The 20,653-nt window shown below is 35.3% G+C and overlaps 1 protein-coding gene across 10 annotated transcripts in view; it reads right to left on the bottom strand.

Moving 5' to 3' along the window:
* Positions 1-3,015: 3,015 nt before the first annotated feature.
* kif1aa (kinesin family member 1Aa) overlaps positions 3,016-20,653 on the bottom strand; it is a 59,749-nt gene continuing 42,111 nt past the window's right edge. For 7 of the 10 annotated variants that reach the window (XM_042725822.1, XM_042725823.1, XM_042725824.1 and 4 more), the window contains 16 exons: positions 19,864-19,972; positions 19,392-19,458; positions 19,198-19,282; positions 19,001-19,106; positions 16,235-16,261; positions 11,023-11,137; positions 9,603-9,736; positions 9,453-9,514; positions 9,202-9,347; positions 8,920-9,117; positions 8,299-8,370; positions 7,953-8,077; positions 7,032-7,160; positions 6,670-6,862; positions 6,181-6,299; positions 3,016-6,104 (listed from right to left, as the gene is read on the bottom strand). In XM_042725822.1, the coding sequence (XP_042581756.1) occupies positions 6,062-6,104; positions 6,181-6,299; positions 6,670-6,862; positions 7,032-7,160; positions 7,953-8,077; positions 8,299-8,370; positions 8,920-9,117; positions 9,202-9,347; positions 9,453-9,514; positions 9,603-9,736; positions 11,023-11,137; positions 16,235-16,261; positions 19,001-19,106; positions 19,198-19,282; positions 19,392-19,458; positions 19,864-19,972 (1,730 nt within the window). In that variant the 3' untranslated portion in view covers positions 3,016-6,061. The remainder of the gene's footprint in view (positions 6,105-6,180; positions 6,300-6,669; positions 6,863-7,031; positions 7,161-7,952; positions 8,078-8,298; positions 8,371-8,919; positions 9,118-9,201; positions 9,348-9,452; positions 9,515-9,602; positions 9,737-11,022; positions 11,138-16,234; positions 16,262-19,000; positions 19,107-19,197; positions 19,283-19,391; positions 19,459-19,863; positions 19,973-20,653) is intronic. The other 3 variants (XM_042725827.1, XM_042725831.1, XM_042725829.1) reach the window with 1 other exon arrangement.

Genomic DNA, 20,653 nt, shown 5'->3' with positions numbered 1-20,653 from the left:
TGACTTCCTGTTTCAGTTGAAATGACATCAACACACAGAACAACGCTGCGTGTTTCAAAGCACTTCAGTGGACCTTTAAATACTTATTACCTTATTAACTGTATTAACCCTCATGTCATTCCAAACCCGCAAGACCTTCATTCATCTTCGGAAGACAAATTAAGATATTTCTGATGAAATTGGAGAGCTCTCTTACCCTCCCATAGACAGCAAGGGTACTACCACAATCAAGGCACAGAAACGTTGTAAGGATATCATTAAAATAGTCCATGTGACATCAGTGGTTCAACCGTAATTTTATGAAGCTACAAGAATGCTTTTGTGCACAAAGAAAACAAAAATAACAACTTTATGCATGCGCATGCTATGATCTGAACCAGGGGCGGACTTACCCATTAGGCAAAGGTAGGCGACTGCCTTGGGCCCCCAAAAGCCAAGGGCCCCCTAATGCTTTTCATATAGGAGATGCGCATTAAGCGCGGACACGCGAACGGTTTGCTGTTTACGGTGTTTATGCAAGACATTCGTCTGCGCGTCCGAGTTGAACGTGCTTCTTGTGTATCCAGCTTGTAGCAAAATAAAATTTTATGCATCTAAAGCTGACTGCCGCACGAGCGCGAGGTCCCTCTTTCCCAGCGCGCGCACACTTCTCTCTCTGCGTTCAGCGCGCGGCTGAAAGGAGCTGGGCTTTCAGTTAAAACACTGATATGTTGCTTCTCTAATTTTACATATAAGTATAGCTGAAATCACAGCACAGCTATTGTCTTCAAGCTATTCTGTAGCCTATTTGATTTTATCAGACGACGGCACGATTATATATTTTTGTGCAGATTAACTTCTCGGAAGGGAGAGCTGGTTAGTCTTAATGGGTCGCGTTTCAGTCACTATTTCATATTCATCCCGTTGTCTGACAACAAACAGTCAAATGTATCAATGAAAACAGTTTTGAGAATTTAGCTGCATCAAAATACAGTATGTGGCACAGAGAGGCAAACAAATGTAATAATAAATAATAAATGTACATTTTGCATGTTCAGAAGTGAGCTGCCCTGTCATGCGAAAATGCAAACAGGTTTGTGTAAAGTGCTCAGTGCAAAGAAAGAGAAGTAATAAGAAGCTAGTATTTCTTTTTTTTTCTTTTTTTTTTTCATGTGTCTAATAGACATGAACAAGTTCTTTGAAAAACATCTATGACCTATGAAACATGTCTACTCTTCATGCTCTGTTAACTGGTTTCACTAATAATAAACATTTATTGCATAAATTAATTTTTGCATTACAAAAATGCCTTAAAAGAAAGTGTTACAGGTGTGCATATTGACACAGAACAATGAGTTTTAAGATATGTCAGAGCAAGATATTTTCAGCTGAGACAGCTCAAACATGCATTTTAGTCTGGGACTAGCTTAAGCCTTGTCTGTGAAACCATGGGGAAAATATTCATTTAAGGTACATTTAGAACAGATAAAAATGTGCAATTAAGTTGCGATTATTCACAAGTTAACTCATGACAATCATGCCATTAATTGTGATTATATATTTTAATTGATTGACAGCCCTAAGTTAAAATGACTAAAATAAAATGTAGGCTTACGCTGGTAACTCACATTTTCATTTTACCTGATAAAGTACCATTTTATGAGTTGAGATGTTTTGTTTAGAGCTGTTAACGGGGAAACCACTATATTTCTGACTCCAAAAGCACCTCCTACTGGCAGAGAATGAATGTGCATTTTTAATAATCCAGTCTGCAGTTTTTGTTCAGACCAATGCGAATATTCATTCACATAAATCTGTTTTAAATAATATAATAATTTATACTTCTGACTCATCCCAGAAATACAAAGTTTCAGTTGTGAGGTTTATCATTTTATAATTTATTTTGTTTTATGTTAAAACTAAAAAAACAGTAAATCAATTGCTATTTCGTGGTCTACAACATGAAATAATAAAAGTGTCTGCTAAATGAATAAATGTAAATGAAAGAATCCCATTAGAACATGTACATAAAAAAATGTAGAAACATTGGACACAACAATGTGGCACCATTGTGCAGCAGCAAGCATCACGACAAAAAGGGACCTCGAGGGTTGATCTAGGTAAATGTGTGCAAATGTATAGGGCCTCATTCCTATATTTGCCTGGGGCCCCCAATTCACTAAATCCGCCCCTGATCTGAACATGAACAACGTATGCACGTGGTGCTGCTGACACAGAACACGCGATACTCTCCAATATGGCACCAGGGTGACGGGGAAGAGACAAATTGTTGAATAAAGTCCTTACTTTTGTTTTCTTTGTGCACAAAAAGTATTCTCTTCATAAAATTACAGTTGAACCACTGATGTCACATGGATTATTTTAACTATGTCCTTGTGTTTCTGTGCCTTGATTGTGGTAGAGACCTTGCTGTTATGGGAGGGTCAGAGAGCTCTCTGATTTCATCATAAATATCTTAATTTGTATCCCGAAGATGAACAAAGGCCTTCCAGGTTTGGAATCACATAAAGGTGAGTAATTAATTATATTATTTTCATTTTTGGGTGAACTATCCCTTTAAATCTCAGAATTCTGTCTACCATTCTGTATTTAGGCCTCTATTTTTATGGACGCTTGTAATGCAATAAAAGCTTGCAAGTACTACAAAAATAAAAGATGCTTTATTTCACAATTCTGACTTTATTTTATTTTCGTTGACAAAATTAGATTAAAAAAAAGTAAACTCAGAATTACAATAAAAAATTATGAGATGTAGAATTGAATGAAAAATCCAGAATTGTGAGATTTTTACTTACAATTTTGAGAAGAAAAAATATTTTGAGACATTATCTCAGAAATGTGACATACAAACTTAGTCAGAATTGTGAAATAAAGAGTCGCCAAAATTTTTACATGATGGAAAGAGGCTTCCATATGTTTTATATATAAAATCAGGTATACATTCAACTTGAGATTTTCTATTTTCTCATGCATAAAATAATGGCTTGAATCACACACAAAAGACAAAGTCATTCATAGTGTTGCATAAGTTCCACATTTATTTCATATCTGACGATGTGTTAAGTGTACACAAACATTTGACTCATAATTCCAACACTCAGAAAGAGACATTAAACTACTGCCCATTGAAGATGATACAAACCTGTTACAACTGCATATTACACCATTCACAGCAATCGTGTGTATATACAAGGCAAGTAAAACAGAGAAAATGACAGAAAAAAAAATGTTTATGAGTGGAGTGCATAAGATGAGAATGGAAGCACACAAATATTTGGTGTTGATTATGAGAACTGATTCATTCTTTTATTTTAGGAGATGGTAAAATTAATGCAATATTTTAAGCCTTGAAACAAACAAATTGCTTGTAGAAATGGTACAGGACAGGCAATAACATGAAGAATACCATTCAGCTCTCCGCATTACTTTCTACAAGGTGCACAGACAGACAAAAAAAATAAAAAAATAAAATAAAAAAAAACCAGAGTAAAGACAATACACATTTGCTGAAAGTGATTCTTTTAACTCTAGATTTTTAAATAATTTTGTTCTCACTTATTTTAAATATGCACCTGCTATTACTATTAACATGCACACTTTTTTTTCTAAAAGTAGTGGCATTGATTATATTACTCAAAACTGGTCTTGAAAGTGAAGTGAGATATACACATGGAAATTGCAAAAAAAGTGCATTTTTCAACTATTTTTCATAAACAGAGAACCTTCAGGCATTGAGAATCCTTTTAGGATATGCTTTCCGCATTTACAAACAAGAAGAACTTCTATGAAACACTTTTTCATAGAAACAGAAACCCACTTTTTGGAAACAGAAATGTAGATATTTGATGTTTATTCATATACAGATCAAGCCTTTCAACAGAGGTTAGTTCAGTGTCAGATTCTTTCTATACTCAGCATGTGCTGAAGGTTGGCTGGCCTCAGTCATGCGGATATGCCTAAATCCTGCCCTGGAGGAACCTCAGGTTTGCAAATGATCTGCACTCTAAATATGCAGGTATGGAGGAAAAGCTTGTCTTAGGTAACCTGCATGATCATCCAGACATCCCAAACCACATTATAAGCCTTCTGGACTAATGATAGAAAGTCACTGCAGCAGAGCCCATATGTCCACTAAGTCAAGGTCTGACTCACAGAACTCCACTTTCTAACAAATGCTTTTGCACTACAAAGTGTCTAAATCACAGCTGTTGGTATTAAATAACTCCAAAATGTGGTTTCATATTCCAAAAACAGTAATTTGGCTGAAGTTGCGTGTTTGATGGGGAAGTCTATTGACATTAAGCAGAACAATCATACCTGAGGTGACTTTAAAACCAGAAAATGGAATATAAAATGTATTGTGTTGCATGTATTAGCCTTTTGGATATTTTATGTAATTATAATCACAAAAAAATCAAGGACTGGAACAATGACAGCAGCAGGGCTTATTTCTAGAGTCCATGATGATGGTTTGTTTCTGGCAGAATAAATGAATGTTTTGTTCATTTTTAAGTGAAATCAGTTAAGAAAAATAATTTACACCATCTAGATATGCTCAGAAATCTCAAAACCTATCCAAATATAGGGCAAGTGCAATATACAAACAAAAAACTAAAACTGTTTTTGCCTGTGCACAGGAATGATTACACACAAAGAGAAAGGGTGGTAGCGTTGAGTGGGCCTTAAAGTGAACATTCACCCCATTAAAGAAGTGCACAGGGATTAAGATGATGGAAATAAAACAAAAACATAACCAAATCATATCTCATCACTCATCAGCACTCTACATTTCATTTGTTCTAACAAACTTCTAAACCTTCGATTTTCCACTGTACAAACACTCATTTAGGAGTCTGGGCAAGGATGATGATTTTTCTCAACCTGATACATCTTGCAAAAAGCATTTTTTGTTTTCTCAGCCAAAACTGGTTAACATATCTAAAAAGTAAAATTCAAGTAATCTACATGTATTAGCAGCTATCCCAGCTATTCACTTCTAACCTGTTCCCAAAATGCTTTTAACTGTGTAGGGGGAAATGAGAGCACTACAGTCAGTAATCTTGTGATAAAAAAGTGCCATATGCAGAAATTGCACTGTACTTCTTCAAAAACATTACAGTCTTTGTCAATAAATAGATGCTGAAATAAATAAAAACATGTTAAATAAATACTTAACAAGATAGGACTTTAATAGAAATTTTATAAGATATAAGATCATTTGGGGATACTGATCATTTTTTATATAAAATATTAGATTGGATTATGGTACATTTTAGATAAATTTACTGACCAGTACTCCAACAAAAATAGGCCAATCTTTATAATTGTTCTCATACAGAGACATGAGAATGCAAACATTTTCCTTCTCCAAATTTCCCCTAATGCATCCTGGTTATTTTGAAAACTTTATGCATTTCAAGGCCATACAAGGGAAACATTAAGGTATATGAGTATTTATGATGGGTTGTATTGTGTCCAAGAACTGCACTTAAAGAGAGTAAGAGCGTTATATGATGTGATTCATCTGCTCCTTGCTAAGAACTGCGTATCATTGATCAATTCTATCTTCCATAGCCAACAGATGAATAAACATATGGTCTGCTGATTTAAATACTGACCAGTTTTATCGTTTTAAACCCACAGAGTAACACAAGGCCATGTGATCCATTTTCCCATAAATCCAAGATATGGACGTCGCTCTTCGCCGTAACAAATTCAGATGTGTTTGCATGAGCTGACAGCTTCAGAATGAGAAATTCCCATCACCAGCTTTCTAAAATGTTGCTGAAGACTACATAAGCATACTATCTCTACCCCAATAAAGCAGTTAGCCTGTTCTCCTCGCGCTATAAGTTGAATATTTAGGCCACTGTAGATGCACAACAAAGGGGCCTTTAAGATACAGGTGCACGGTTGGTGCTAATGTGGGCAGGTGCAGGTACACACATGTAGGAAACAGAGGGTCAGAGAGTTGATTAAGCACAGAAACTGGGGGATCTGTCAGTAGATCTATTTACAAGGTTAGTCCTTTGTGTTTTTTGTCCTCGAAGAGTTGGTGGGCTCAAAACCTCATCTGCCCAGCTCTTCTTCTGGACAGTTTAGACCTGATAAGAAGGAGAAAGTCGAATAAATACTGGAAAGACAGGTCTTTAAAAGGCTTAGATATGTGCTTTACTGTACCTGATAGATCCAGCAAGCAGAGGATTAAAGGCATACAGCCAGTCATGCATCTCCTTGTCATTACTGGCTTGAAGGAGTATCCCACGATGCTCTGTGCATACCGCAAATGTGTAGGGGGTCTGCAGTTTAGACAGACATTGAATTAGTTCAGCCTATAAACAGCTGATTTACTGAAAATGTGTTGCCTTGGAATAAAATAAAATAAAATAAAAATGTAAAAAGTTTCACTTTCAGCATGGCCTCCTGGGATTCAGACACTGGTTTACAGTTCAGTAGATTTTCTCACAATATGTTCCCTTAAAAAGTAACTGACTTAAAAAACAATAAAATTGAATATATTTGTAGATGTTTCACCTACAGCATGGCCTGCTGGTATTCAGAAGGCGAATTACAGTTCAGTCTATAAATAGTCGATTTACTCACAATGTGTTGCTTTGGAAGAGATAGATTTTTCAAAAATGAAAGAATAAATAAGTGTAGATGTTTCACCTTCAGCATAGCCTGCTGGTCTTCGCTGTACTCCACTTGTGCTGAGGACAGGTTAAGAATGGCCCTTTCCACTGTGTCTCTCTCTGTGTTGTAGATGTAGACATAAGGCCGGCGTACCACCACATATCTCTTAACCCAGCCATTACTGTGGGGCTCCAGGAAGTGCAAATAACCTTTCTTTGAAACAATTGGGCTGCAACAATAAAATAGGGTACAGGTTAGAGTTAACTTCCAAAGATGCAAATTCCTTAAATCTCAAATTTCATATTCAGGCAAATGTAACATAAAAAGGAACTGTTCATCCTCTGAACAATAAACAATTTGTATAATCTGTACAATTTTATTTTTATTTATTTTTTTACCTGACACGGATTTCCTGAATGTCTGGCACAAAAGTGTGGGTTCTTGATTTGGACTCTTGAGGAGACTTTTTGTCCTCTGTTTCAGAGTCAGGGATTGGGCTGACAGCACGAGATCGAGGTGTTGGGGGTCTACACATTTGAGCAATAAGAATATAGATGCAACTATTAGTTAGATAGCATTTCATGTGGAACAATATTTGGCAGACATATTTAAAAACATGTAAAGATTTTTCTTAATGTTAAAATAATTTCTTCTATTTTAATGCGATAGTTCCCCCAAAAATGAAAATTCTTACTCACACTAATGTCTAAACTCATAAGACCTTCGTCCATCTTGGAACACAAATTAAGATATTTTGATGAAATATTAGAGCTTTTTGACACTGCACAGACAGCAATGCAACTGACACGTTAAAGGACCAGAAAGATAGTAAGGACATTGTTAAAATAGTCCATGTGACATCAGTGATTTAACCTTAATGCTATGAAGGTACAAGAATATTTTTAGTGCACAAAGAAAACAAAATAACGACTTTATAAGAAAAGTAGTTTTGTAACTTCATAACATTATGGTTGAAACACTGATGTCACATGGACTATTTTAACGATGTCCTTACTACCTTTCTGGGCCTTTAATGTGTCAGTTGCTTTGCTATCTATGCAGTGTCAGAAAGCTCTCGTATTTCATCAAAATATCTTAATTTGTGTTCTGAAGATGAACGAAGGTCTTACGGGTTTGGAACGACATGAGGGTGATTAATTAATGACAGAATTTTTTATCTGTCATTCTGATCAATGGCAGACTAAGAAATTATTTTTACTGTTGTTTTTGCAATTCCATTTAGTTTGTGTTGCAGAATCCCCCTTGAAGTTTGAATTCTTTTAAAACTCAAAATGAAACAGCAGTCACTAAGTACTGACCTGAGTTCAGCGTTGTGGCCGTAGCGTCCCTCCACCAATGAGGGGCATGTGGAGGACGGGGTGAGGGTGTTTTCAGCACACACTGAGGCAGAGTCTTTCAAAAGAGTTACTGACATCTGGCTCAACTACAACAAATCACAACAGAGAAATCAGTCACTATATACCTTCACACAAACATTTCTGTAGGTTTCTGCAGCAATAGTAAAAACGCTTGTCTTATGTTTTCAGAAACCTGAACGTCATTCTCAGCGGTCTGAGCTCTTAAAATCATCTTACTGTATCATATGATAGCTGACAGAAGGAAAAAGTGTAAAATAGTGTGAAATATTCTAAATAGCATCTTCACCTTGCTCTCACTGGCGCTAACACACACATGGCTGTAGTCCCTGTTAAAGGTGTGGTTAAGCAAACGAAGACACTGTTGGGACAAACAGAAAAGGTAATGTTAAATTCATTGAAAATAACCTTTTTTTTATGATTTCCTGAAGTGATCACTGTATGAATTATTTTGAACATTACAGCAATTTATAGTATTAGATTACAGTAAATTAGATTAGAAACTGTAATTACCATTTTAAAAGTGGTTTGGTGACAAAGGTGATATGAGAACAAGTTGTAAAATTGAATTTCAGAATTTATAACAATATCATATTCTATTTTTTTGAGTTTTTCATATAATATATAAAATTTGATTTATATAATGGTAAATTCTAAATAGAATAAAATTAAATAACTATTAAATAAAAAATATTATAATACTAAACATACTGTAAAATTAATATAAAATAAAATAAAAATATTTTTTGCCAAAATTTAGGAAGGAACTGCAAAACATTTTACACACACAAAAAAAAAAGAAGAAAAAATAAGAATGTGTATACTGGACAATACAGGATATTAAATTATTATCATTTATGTACTGTATATTTTATTTTTACATATAATTTCAGGTCAGTCACTGAATCACCTTTGCAGCCAGCTCCTTCTGCCTCTCGTTGGGTGTGTCAGGGCCTGGGCAAGGGTTGTGGCCCAGGCCCAGGTGGGTGGATGGGGAAGAGGACTCGGTTAGATCCTCACTCCCGCAGGACAGCAGCGACTCCTGGCCCAGCAGCAGGGTGGACTCCAGCTTCTCCCTAAGGAGGAGGTAGTGTCTGGTTTTCTCCACCTAACATACAGCAGAAGGAATTGAGTTCTCAGATCCTCAGCAGAGCTGTATCACATTAAAACCCAAATAACAAGATGTTCTCACCTCCTGCAGGAGACTCAGTTTCTCCAGCTCCCACTGATGGTCCAGGATGAGGCTGTCACTGCGGGGCCTCCAGCCAGCCAGGTTCTCCTCCCCTCGCACATATGCCACCGATGTATCCAGCACCCTCCTGCGCCGTCTTTGCATTCCTGCACATTCAGGTGTCATTTCAACAGCAGATGCCCCTAAAATCTAAATTGCCCAGCATCCCATAAATCCTCAGTGAAACACACACGAGGTAACTGCTGTCTTACCTGGGCTCCCTGCATCAGCCAGGTGGCACAGACTGAGCTCATACACACCAGTTACACGGTTTCTAAATGTAAAAAAGAAAATGATATGGTAACTTAAATTACAAGAGCTACATTGCAAAGTACTTGTGTGGTGATATGAAGCAGCTGTACCCTTCAGATGGCCTCAAGGTGCCAGTGCTGAAGAGGTTCCTGATGGAGCGAGATGCTGGGAGCTTGGCGTCTCTTGAGTAGAACACCATGCATAAGTCTTTGGTTATCACTGTGGGCTGTGTGCAGTTCTCCATCTGCGAAGAGCAAACCCTTGTAAGTCTTTCAATCTAAAATGGTGCTTCAAATAACCATAGCTTGATTAAGAACAAGCAACATCTATAGAGTGCAACAGTCAGGTTCCAAAAGGGGAATTGATTTTTAATGGTAGCTTATATTTAATAGACCTACAATGAGCTCTGATGCTGTTTATTGATGGCACTGTATATGGTATATCTGTAAAATAAGTAAATTAGCCCATTTTGTTTAAATGAAGGATTGCTAAAATGAAAACACCCTAGATTTAATTCAACAAATGTATAATATTCTTGTACTGCACTAGTGGTACTGAGTGCTCAAGTTCATGACAAATTGCCTGTTTAACCCCTGAAGGATAATAATCTTCTAAGTACTAGTAATTGCTGAATTTGTTGAGTTTCAGAGGGTGTATACTCATTCATGCTGTGGACTCATATTATGCCAAACAAGCTCTAAAGCGATCTCCCAGTCATTCTTACCATATATACTTATTGCAATGATTTCTGAAGGATCCTGTGTAGTAACAGCTGCTGAAAATTCAGCTTTCCCATCACAGGAATAAATTAATAAGCATTGAAACATATTAAATAGAAAAACATATTTGTTTTTTATTGTAATAATATTTCACAATATTATTATTATTATCAAGTTTTTTTTTTTTTACTGGGTTTGATCAAATTAATGCAGCCTTGGTAAGAACACATTTTCAAAAACATTTTGAAAATCTTACTTAAAAATCTTCTCCAAACATTTGAACAATAGTGCATATCTGAATATTTTCTAAGACACTTAAAGTAGATTGTTTCTATACTTAAGATCAGTCACCACTGATTGCATCATTTGTAATGTTTTACTGAATCTTTCATCAAGAAATGTCCTTTTATCTGATTTTCAAATACTTACTTGCTTTAAATCAAAATTTGTAATGTTTTGACTAACCTAGGAGCCGGTTTGGTTCATAACATCATAAAATTCTTTATTCAAGTTTTTTATTTATAATTATTTATTTTTATTTTTTATGTCATGTCTGTGGAAAAGTGAATAGAAAAAATACTTCACAGAACCAGGGCCACTACTAAAAGTAGGTAAGCACTGTTGCACTCTATAGAGCTACAAAGTTTACAGTTATTTGTCTCTTTTTCCACATATGTACTTGATTCAACCATTACAAATGCTGTGGGCTGTTTGGTTCATTAAATTAGCTGGAACTAAATCATGTAGGTCTGTAACTCTCCCAAATGAACTTCTCATCCCCCCATATAAATAAGTTAATGGCCTTGGTTACCTCCAGGTAAGCAGACAGAGTCATGTAGATTTTCTCTCCATAAGGAGTGACACGGTTAAGCAGCAAAGAGTTGTGCATGGAAGAATCCCAAGCAGCCTCAAAACGGTAGAATATCCTAGATTAATGGTAGAAAATAGCCTTAAAGATATAATTTCATTCATAGACCAAAGTGAATTTACATAGTCTCTTATATTATAATTTCATATGTTATTGTTAAATGCTATTTTAATACCAAATACAAACGTTCAGCTGCTTGTTAGGCAAAGCACTTACATCTGATGAATCAGATCATATTGTATAGTGACATTCTAAGAACACTAAAGTGTTTAAAAATGGTGACCAGGAGTGGAGACAATATAAATGCATGCAAAAAACACTTTAGCTATGAATACCACCACCAATGATGTGTAAGTCAGTGACAGTTATCAATTAAAATACAAAGATCTAATTAAAATAATGAGGGATGAAAGAAATGATCATTAGAGGAGGGAGGCAGGTACAATGGGATACGTATACCTAGGATCAATACCCAAGGAAATGCTCTAGGTGGAAAGGAAAGAATCGATTGATAGAATCATAGGTAAGACCATTCAGAAAAGTAACCTACAGTCTCTGGTTGTTAGCATATAACAATTCGAGAGATGTTATTGCATCTTCTATCAACTCACATCCGCTCTGTTATGGTCTCACAGACCTCAAATGAACTAATATTGGCCCTGAAGTTATGCTATATCATGAGAAAGTACTACATGAAAATAGTATGGGCTGCATCTTACTCATAAATTATATTCACCTTGCTGAACTTCCAGCCTACCCACCCTCGCTCTGATGAATACAGGTCATAACCTGCTCAAATGATCACAGATTAGATATTTCTGGCCCTCGGCCTGGGAAGAGTCTTAAATTCCCAAATGCCTGAGTCAGAAGTATATGAGAGGGGCCGAGCTTCTCTGAGGTATGTGATAGATTGAGCTTGTGTGCTTTAGATGTTGAGTGTTAAAGTGAATGGACCGGCATGACCCAGTAGGCAGCTTTAAGGTTGTCATTCAGACAAGGAGAGAGAAAAAAAGAAGTGATGAAATGTTAATGAAACAATGTGGGAGAAACTTCAAGGGTCACTCAGGGTTTGTGATCATGGAAAAGGTCTAGAGAAGACCATCCCACTTCTTAGTCTATTGAGGTCTTAAAAGGGATTGTTCTCCCAAAAAAGAAAATTCTGTCATCATTTAAAACTTTTGCCCCGATTTTTGCTCTGATTTGTAGAGGGGACAATTTGACAATAGTTGCCAAACATCAGAGCCAGTCCGCAGATTTTGGGCAGCTGGAGTTAACAGATTTCACAGAAAATTGTGTACTGTTTAATAGCATGGTGTATGACACCTAGTTTTTTTTTTTTTCTGTAAGCATTTACAAAGTCAGGTGTATGACGCCTGGCGCTTTAAAATTTGTTTAGATTTCAAAAGTCATGTAGTGCATTCCAGCCTTTACTAACCCTCATGTTATTCTAAAACTGTGTGACTTTCTTTTTTCTTTGTTACACAGAAGACAACATTTTATTTTGGTTCCTATAATGGAAGACAATGAGCTTCAGTGTTGTTTGGTTTCCTACATTCTTCAAAATATCTTCATTTTGGAGACATAAAAGAAATTAAGAAATTAATACAGATTTGGAATAACATGAGTGTGAGCAAATGATGACAGAATTTGAATGTCATAATCGTATACCCAGTTACCATATCCATTTACTTTTTTATGGGAAAACTGAAGAGACCACTCATAATAAGTGGTTATTTAAGGAAAGAAACCTTGCCTATTTTTTGTAAACAATACAATTTACAAAGTTCACTTGTCAATTTGTATAATAGTTTATTCATTTCACTTTTTAATACACAGTATTAAGTATAAAATTATACTGTAAGTAAACCTTTATACACTTTCTTTTAGGCACATATGACTTTTAAATAGGACTTAAATATGTGTATAGCTGTCCTGCAACAGAGTTTATGAAATGAATATATGCAAAACTGTTTGAAAACAACTGGCTTGAGACTTAGTTTGGACTTGGACTTGACATAGAGTTAGATTCCTAGAAACTTCTGGATATGTCTGCAAATGAAAAATCTATATTGATCTTCCATCTGAATATTTAGGGTACATACGGTAGTTACAGCCCCACAACTGCTGAGTGTACAAAGTGTACCTTTTAAAAGGTTAGGACACAAACACAGACCTTCTCATAAAGATCAAATTTAAAAGACACTCAACCAAACTATTTTTGATGCTATTGTTCACTCCCAAACAACCACATAAATCAAGCTTAGCATACCAAGCAATATGAGGGATTGTGAGGATAACCTCCCATTTACACATGATAAAAGAGATTTCCTGTTGTTTTAACTTCCCTTTCAATATTTCTTTCCCTTAAATTTCTTATATCAGCCAATTCAAACGATAACTCATGTTCTTGGCAAAATATACAGTGAGACATTTCTTTCTCAGTTTATTGGTTCTGCTTGCATCGAGGGCCTAAATAATATTGAAGAATTGCTCATTGCACAGGGGTAAGAAAGCAAGCATGCTACCAATGAGGTAATGCTTGCATGGATTGTCGAGCTGCTGAACTCTGCCACCCAGACTGCTGGAAATTAAAACGTTTTCTGTGATAACATGAATGGGAGAGACACTGCAGTTCTGTACTTAACTCCCCTGCAAACTCTTAGGAACTACATTGGAGGTTGTTGAATCTGAATACCAGTTACCATGGAGACAAGTGTATACTAAGAATAATATTGAATGCTTTACCTTCTTACCTTCCCAATTTTATATTGCTTTCAGTTTGTTAGCTTATTTATGTCCACAAATTGTCAAATTATGAAAAAGTAATTTATACTGTTGTAAAAATGCCAACTGTAACTTGATTTACCTGTACTTTTCCTTACCACATTTGTTAAATAATTAAATAGTTTAATATCGAATTACATGTAATTTTACTGTAAAATACTGCCACAGATTTGGAAGTAAAAACTATGAATTACCATATAGTTTAAATGTTAAATATTTAAAAGTCTGTATGAAAAGCCGTGCATCGTTATATATTTAATTTAAATAGCTTTGTTTCTTCTTAGTTTTGTTCTACATAATATAATGTAGAGTATTTCACATTACATTTTCTGTTATTTAGCTAAAGTTTATTGCATTATTGTGTTACCCTGATGGTGTTTTGTCATTGTTTGTATGACCCTGTGCATGAGTATTGAGTATATATGAATATACTGAATATATGAGTATTGGCTATGTTTTATGAACAACCCATTTATGATGAACTCTGATTCAACATGTGGTATTTTTTATTGTACCACCTGTATTAAAATGGTAGCTATTAGTACATTTTCAAGTACAAAGGAGATTTTGGTAGTTCATATAGATTGGTATACTAACATTAAATCACATAATAAAATATACAGCTGTAAAAGTTGTAAAATATACAGGCACCAATATGCCATCCTGTAATACTGAAAACATTGCCGCAGTATTTTTACAAGCAATTTCTGGCAACCACAGCTGTCAGTTTTTATAATGAACTTAACAGGATAGTTTTTTTGTGTATAGATCAAACATATGAAAAACTGTAGTTTTGCAATAACAGTTAGAAAAGGGTGTTGAACTGAATGTGTGATAAATAAAATTCTCAGTGTGATAATTGCAGTCCGGGCAACGCAACAAGAAAAACAGATCTGGATAATAACAATGCTCTCATAGTCCTCTGTGCCAATACACTACCCTTATATTTACAAACAAGCAGCTAATTCCTGGAGTTATAGTCGTCCTGATTTGATAATTACAGTCTGCAGAACAAGCAGCTTTTAGAAATGTTTGCTCATAGTCACTCAGGCAACACAGGGTTTAAAATCTCTTAAGATACACTGTCCCCTAGTGGTAAAAAGAACAGCTAATCTTATGCAAAAAAAAAAGTCAGCAGAGGCTAACTGTCAATAACCATGACTAAACACATTTTTTCGTTCGAGATCGTAAATCTCAGTGGAATAATGTAACACTAATTTTGTTCAGAGATTAATGATTAATACCAAAGTTAGCGGAGCAAGCCCTCCCGCCCATAAACAACACAGACCTCACAGTGTGTGGTCTGGCCCACAGTTATCGCCCCACACAGGCAAAGTTGTGTTTTACGGTGTTGCTTTGACATTTGTGATGGAACTTGATCTGGTTGCAGAAGAGTTTAGCTGAAACCATAAATTTTTAATTAAGAGATGTCATCTAATTTGTTGAGCAAGAGCAATAAATTTACGTGGGAGTGATTGTGTGTGGTAGAGTGACTTTTTATTTTTTTATTTTTTTTAAATCCTTATAGTTTAAACTGGAAGAATGTGTGACTGATTGACATAGAATACACATTTATTTATAAAGTTGTTCAAAAATGGATTTGTTTCAAGTTTTCAAAATGTCCAGTTTGGTTATGCAAATGATAAGGAGACATTTATTCAAATTCTATCATTTTGCAAACATTATGGGAACCTTTAAATGTTCTCTGAACATTCTGAAACAAGTAGTATTATATATATATATATATATATATGAACATTCTGAAACAAGTAGTATTATATATTTAAATGTTCTCTGAACATTCTGAAACAAGTAGTATTATATATATATATATATATATATTAAAAAAAAAACCTTTTTTAACGTTTTGATTATATTTATTTTAGTAAAGGAACAAGAATACCACTTTAAGAATACCTTGCCAGAACGTTAGCCAAAGTTCTAAAACATTCCCTGTTAGCTGGGAAGGTGACTATGATCTCTACCACACCTCCTGCAAATGATTAAGCCAAAATGCAGCCCATACAAAAGCCAAGCCATGCAATCACCTAGAGGTGCCAAAAATGTCAAAAACATACAATACAAAACAGAAGCTTCACACACAAAAGCATTTCCATGGGAGCCAGAGTGAAATTCTCTCACATTTTCAGAAACAGTAGGAGGGAAGGAGAAAATAAATAGGCAAACCAACAAAAATGCAGAAAGAGCAGTATTTAAGTGCCAAAAAATGATGCAAAGAACGATGGAGGTTGATTGGACAGATGGTCATATAAATACAAGGATGAAAAATACACATTATGTGTATGTGTGTGTGTGTGTGTGTGTGTGAGTGTGTATCTTATGAGAGGAAAGGGATTTGAAGGTAATATACCTAGGCATGTCCGAATCAAGAAACTGTCTGGAAAAACACAAAACAACATTCTGTTAGTTGACTAGAGAAATATCAGAAAAACTTGTGTGGAGGCCCAGCAGCTTGTTTTCAGTTATTTGACTTGTTGTTTGAATATAATGTGGCTGTCAAGGCATCTGCACAACTCTCCTGTCACATTTTTTGTTCTTGTTCCTTTGCATTGGTGCATGAATCCAGCTCTGATACATGGTTTTATAGGTAGTGTGGACTATCTAGTGAAGACTTGTGGTTAAATCACAGGAGAGGAGGTCACTGCTGCTTGCAATGGAAGGTTTGAATGACTCTTTTATGGGGTTTTGTTTCAGTGGGGTTCACGTGGACAAATCTGATAATATATCTAAAAGATTCTGACTTTATTTCATGTTTGCAAAGTCTGGATGCTGATATATGATGCCCATCTACGGTAAAGTCCTAGTAATGCATTGCAGATGACAAAATGCTTTGTTTGGCTACTAGCATAACATGACATGAGAAACGTGGCCTTTTGTTTACAGTAACTTTCATGATGAGAGAATGTTAATGATGGATCTGATTAGTGAAGTGTTAATAAATTAGCTTCTCGTGATTTTAAATGGTAAACATTCTTCTGAAATAAGTCTTCACATGCAGATCAGAACTACGTGATGGTGACTAGCAGAAATGCCAAGAACTCAATCCACTGTGTGGTTCAGTGAGCGGGTAGTTGAGTCTGTGCAATGGAGTGTGGACAGAGCGAATGGAATGAACAAATGAGAATGGACACAAATGCAGACCAGCATCCAATGGGAAGACTTGCACAGCCAGCAAGGAGGTGAACTAGAGAAATAATGAATTAAATAGTGAATTAATATGTTCAGATTGTTGGTTCAATAAAGTGTGACCTCCTTCATCAAGGATAATAAAACCACATTGTGTCTTACGTGCAGTGGGAGAGGAAATGATTGTTAGAAGTTTTATAAAACAGAAAAAGAGCAGCTGCATGGATTAGTCTGTCAATCAAGCAATGCGTTAAAAACATCCTGACCCCCTGTGGTTATGTAATGCTGCAATGTCTCCGCAATGATTAAATGCAATCCTACAAGAGAGGTGTGTTGAGATGTTGCGTTAAGATATTTTAACAATTAAGGCTTATTATATCTGTGTTCCATCACACTCAGAAATAAAGTTACCAATGCTTTTCAAAAGGTACACCTTTGTACCTAACAGGTCCATATTGGTACCTGAAAGGTCCATAGTGTATTACTATCTAAAGTGTGCATATTATCTAAAAGATACAAAAGTGTACCTTTTGAAAAGGTACTGCTCCAGTGACAGATTTTATACCTTTTTCTGAGAGTGCATAAATCAGTGTGAGAATTAAATGAGAGAGTCAAATTTTTGTAAAAATTTTTGGAAGCAAAATCTGTTGAGATTCGTTTTTTTTTTTTTTTTTGCACAGAACAAGTTGTTTGGAGCTAATTCCATAGCTAGCCAAATGCTTACCATTTAGTTTTCAGTAACCTACAATCTCATTATCAACTTTTTAGATAGAAAATTGTGTAAAATTTTGTAAAAATGTAAATCTAAAAAAAATAATAGCAGCTGTTCAGGTTAGGTTTTTATACTGATCCTATAACGACAAGAGCTAAAATAAAAGCTAAAGAAACATATAATATGTGAAATTAAAACAGTTTAATTACACTATCATTCAAAAATAATGTTTTTTCCAGTTTATTTACACTTCAATTAAAAAATGCATATATATTTTTAACAAGGATGTACCAATATTAACAGTAAAGACATTTATAATGTCATAAAAGATTTCTATTTCAAATAAATGCTGTTATTTTAAACTGTCCTAGAATTAGTTTTTTTTTTTTTTTAAACTAACACCAAGACAAAAGACTGGCGTAATGGCCACTGAAAATTCAGCTTTGACATATATTAAAATAGAAAACAGTTATTTTAATAAATGAAGTATAATAATACTCCACGATATTTGTTTTGATCAAATAATTCAGCCTTGTTATCTTTAAAAAAAAATTGAATAAAATCATATAGACCCTTTTGAATGGTACTTTTGAATGGTAGTGTAGTTTTCTTGTTTTGACTTCTTTTTGGTTCCCTTTTAACTGGAAAAACAGACTTTCCCAAACCCCATGTAATGTGCACCCTCTTGTGAATCTTAAAAGCCTCAATATGGCAATACTAGGATGTGCCAGTTGTCAGCCACCACAACCATGCAGCAAGTTATGGTATGTTTGTGCAACGGATCATAAAAGTATGAATATACTTCTTGTCTTTATCTAAGGCTGGCACTGTGGCTGTGCTGTTTGATTCTGAATCACTCCTGTGAGGCAGGCCTTTAAGAGCTGTTTTGAAGGTTTGGTTCACTGACTCATTGCTATTTGGCAAAAACTCATCGCTTTAAAGTTGTGCAGAGAACTGTTTGTCACGGGCTTGGCTCCAGCTCTCAGATCATGAGCCAAAGCTGAGGAGAGAGTCGTATTATGTACAGCAATCACTAAAATGGAGACCTGGTTTTAAAAAGAGTGTAGTGGGAAACAGCCAAAGTGAAGAAAATCTGCTACTGAGTGTGGAGAAAAAAAGGCTTCATGACAGAAGAATAAAACTCCCTTATGGAAGTGTTCTTGAATATAAAATGACAAGCATATTTTTCAAGATGTCTTGTGTTTAGTGTTAAAATCACTACTAAACTGCCAAACTGGTCTTGATGTCTTGACATACTTATTAGGGTTGGGAACGTACCTGTCATCTTGTGTAGGTCGGATGTATCCTGCAGACAGTATGTTGAGAGAGAGAATATTGGGGTCGATGATCGTCTCATCTGCTTCAGGCGTGTTCCGGATGCGCCCTGTCAAACACAAAATACGTCCCATTTGTTAAATATCACCAAATTTCGCTCTGGTTTACACATAAGCTTTTAATTTTAAGCCCAAACTCACCTACAACCAGCTCTCGCACTTCCTTCCACTCAATATCTCGTCCTGACTCGTGTACTATAGTGACTGTGACTCTCCTTTGGATGCCCTGTTATGTAAATGTTGAATTATTTTATGTTATTACGTAATAATTTTGTACTCTAATGTTGGGAAACAAGGGAAAGGGAAAAGGATAGAAAAGAGGAAAAAAAGAGTACCTGATGTAACATGAATGTGCCGTGGCATGGCATGCCTACCCGGTGGTCCACTACGGCTGGGATATAGCTGGAAGGGAGAGATATGTGTCAAATACTGTACAATATCCAGCACTGTCACAGTTTACTGAACATAGAAACTGTACACAACATGTACAAAGATTTACAAAACCAATAGATTTAATATTATAATTATTTAATAATAGTTATTAAAAAAAAAAAAAATAAAAATATATATATATATATATATATATATATATATATATATATATATATATATATATATATACATACATATTTATTAATTAAATAGTATGTAAAATAACTGATCTTTCTTGGACATGTTAGCCTGTATTTATTCAATCACCTTCACAAGCCCCAGTACTTTTTTCTTCATAAGCCCCAGATTTTACATTCTATTCTACTCAGACAGCAATTTAAAGTGAAAAGGTCCAGAGTAATACAAGACACTTACTCTCCATTGGCCTCTAGCTCACAGATTTCAAAGAAGACCATCAGGTCGTATTTACAGTGGCAGGGTCCTGCTGTGGGTCGTGTGAGAGCTGTCAGTTTAGTGGCAGGTACTATGCAGGAAACAGAGAAAGACAGAGCGAGAAACAGAGTCCAGTCAATATTGAGTTAATCGTAGACCAAAGGATATAATAATTCAATGGCAGATGAGAGGGATTTTCTCAGGTAGAGAGGAAGATATGGATCACACTATAAGAGGAGAAATAGACCATAGTTAGAGAGGAGCAGGAGTGGGAGATCAGGGGTCCGATGTAAAGCCACACTGCTGTTAAGATGAATAAAGTCATGTGAATTACAGTGATCCCTGAACGTATGCAGAATTATTAAAGAATAGTTCACCACAAATAAAACGTTTCTTCGTTGGAACATAAAAAGTTAATTTCTGAAGAATATTCTGGCCACTTTTTTTCCATGTAATGTAAATGAACAAGGACTAGGGCTGTCAAACACCAAAATGACAGAAAAGCACCATAAAGGTAGTACTGTATCATGAAAGTTATTCATATTACTCATGCGCTATATTATAAGTCTTCTGAATTCATATGATAGCTATATATTGAGTCAGTGAGTCGAAACAGAAAACCAGATTTGTTTGATTTATAAACAAATCATTCAGATTTTGCCAACTAGACACAAGATATACAATTATTTGAAAGAAATCAAACTTCTTTCATGTGATTAACATGAACAAGATGTCAAGATACTGCAGCTTCAGAAGGCATTTTTTGTGATTC

Source organism: Cyprinus carpio, chromosome B6, assembly GCF_018340385.1.
Source record: "Cyprinus carpio isolate SPL01 chromosome B6, ASM1834038v1, whole genome shotgun sequence".
NCBI lineage: Eukaryota > Metazoa > Chordata > Actinopteri > Cypriniformes > Cyprinidae > Cyprinus > Cyprinus carpio.
The sequence above is the reverse complement of the archived record's forward strand: the minus strand, read 5'-3'. Positions and strand labels throughout refer to the sequence as shown.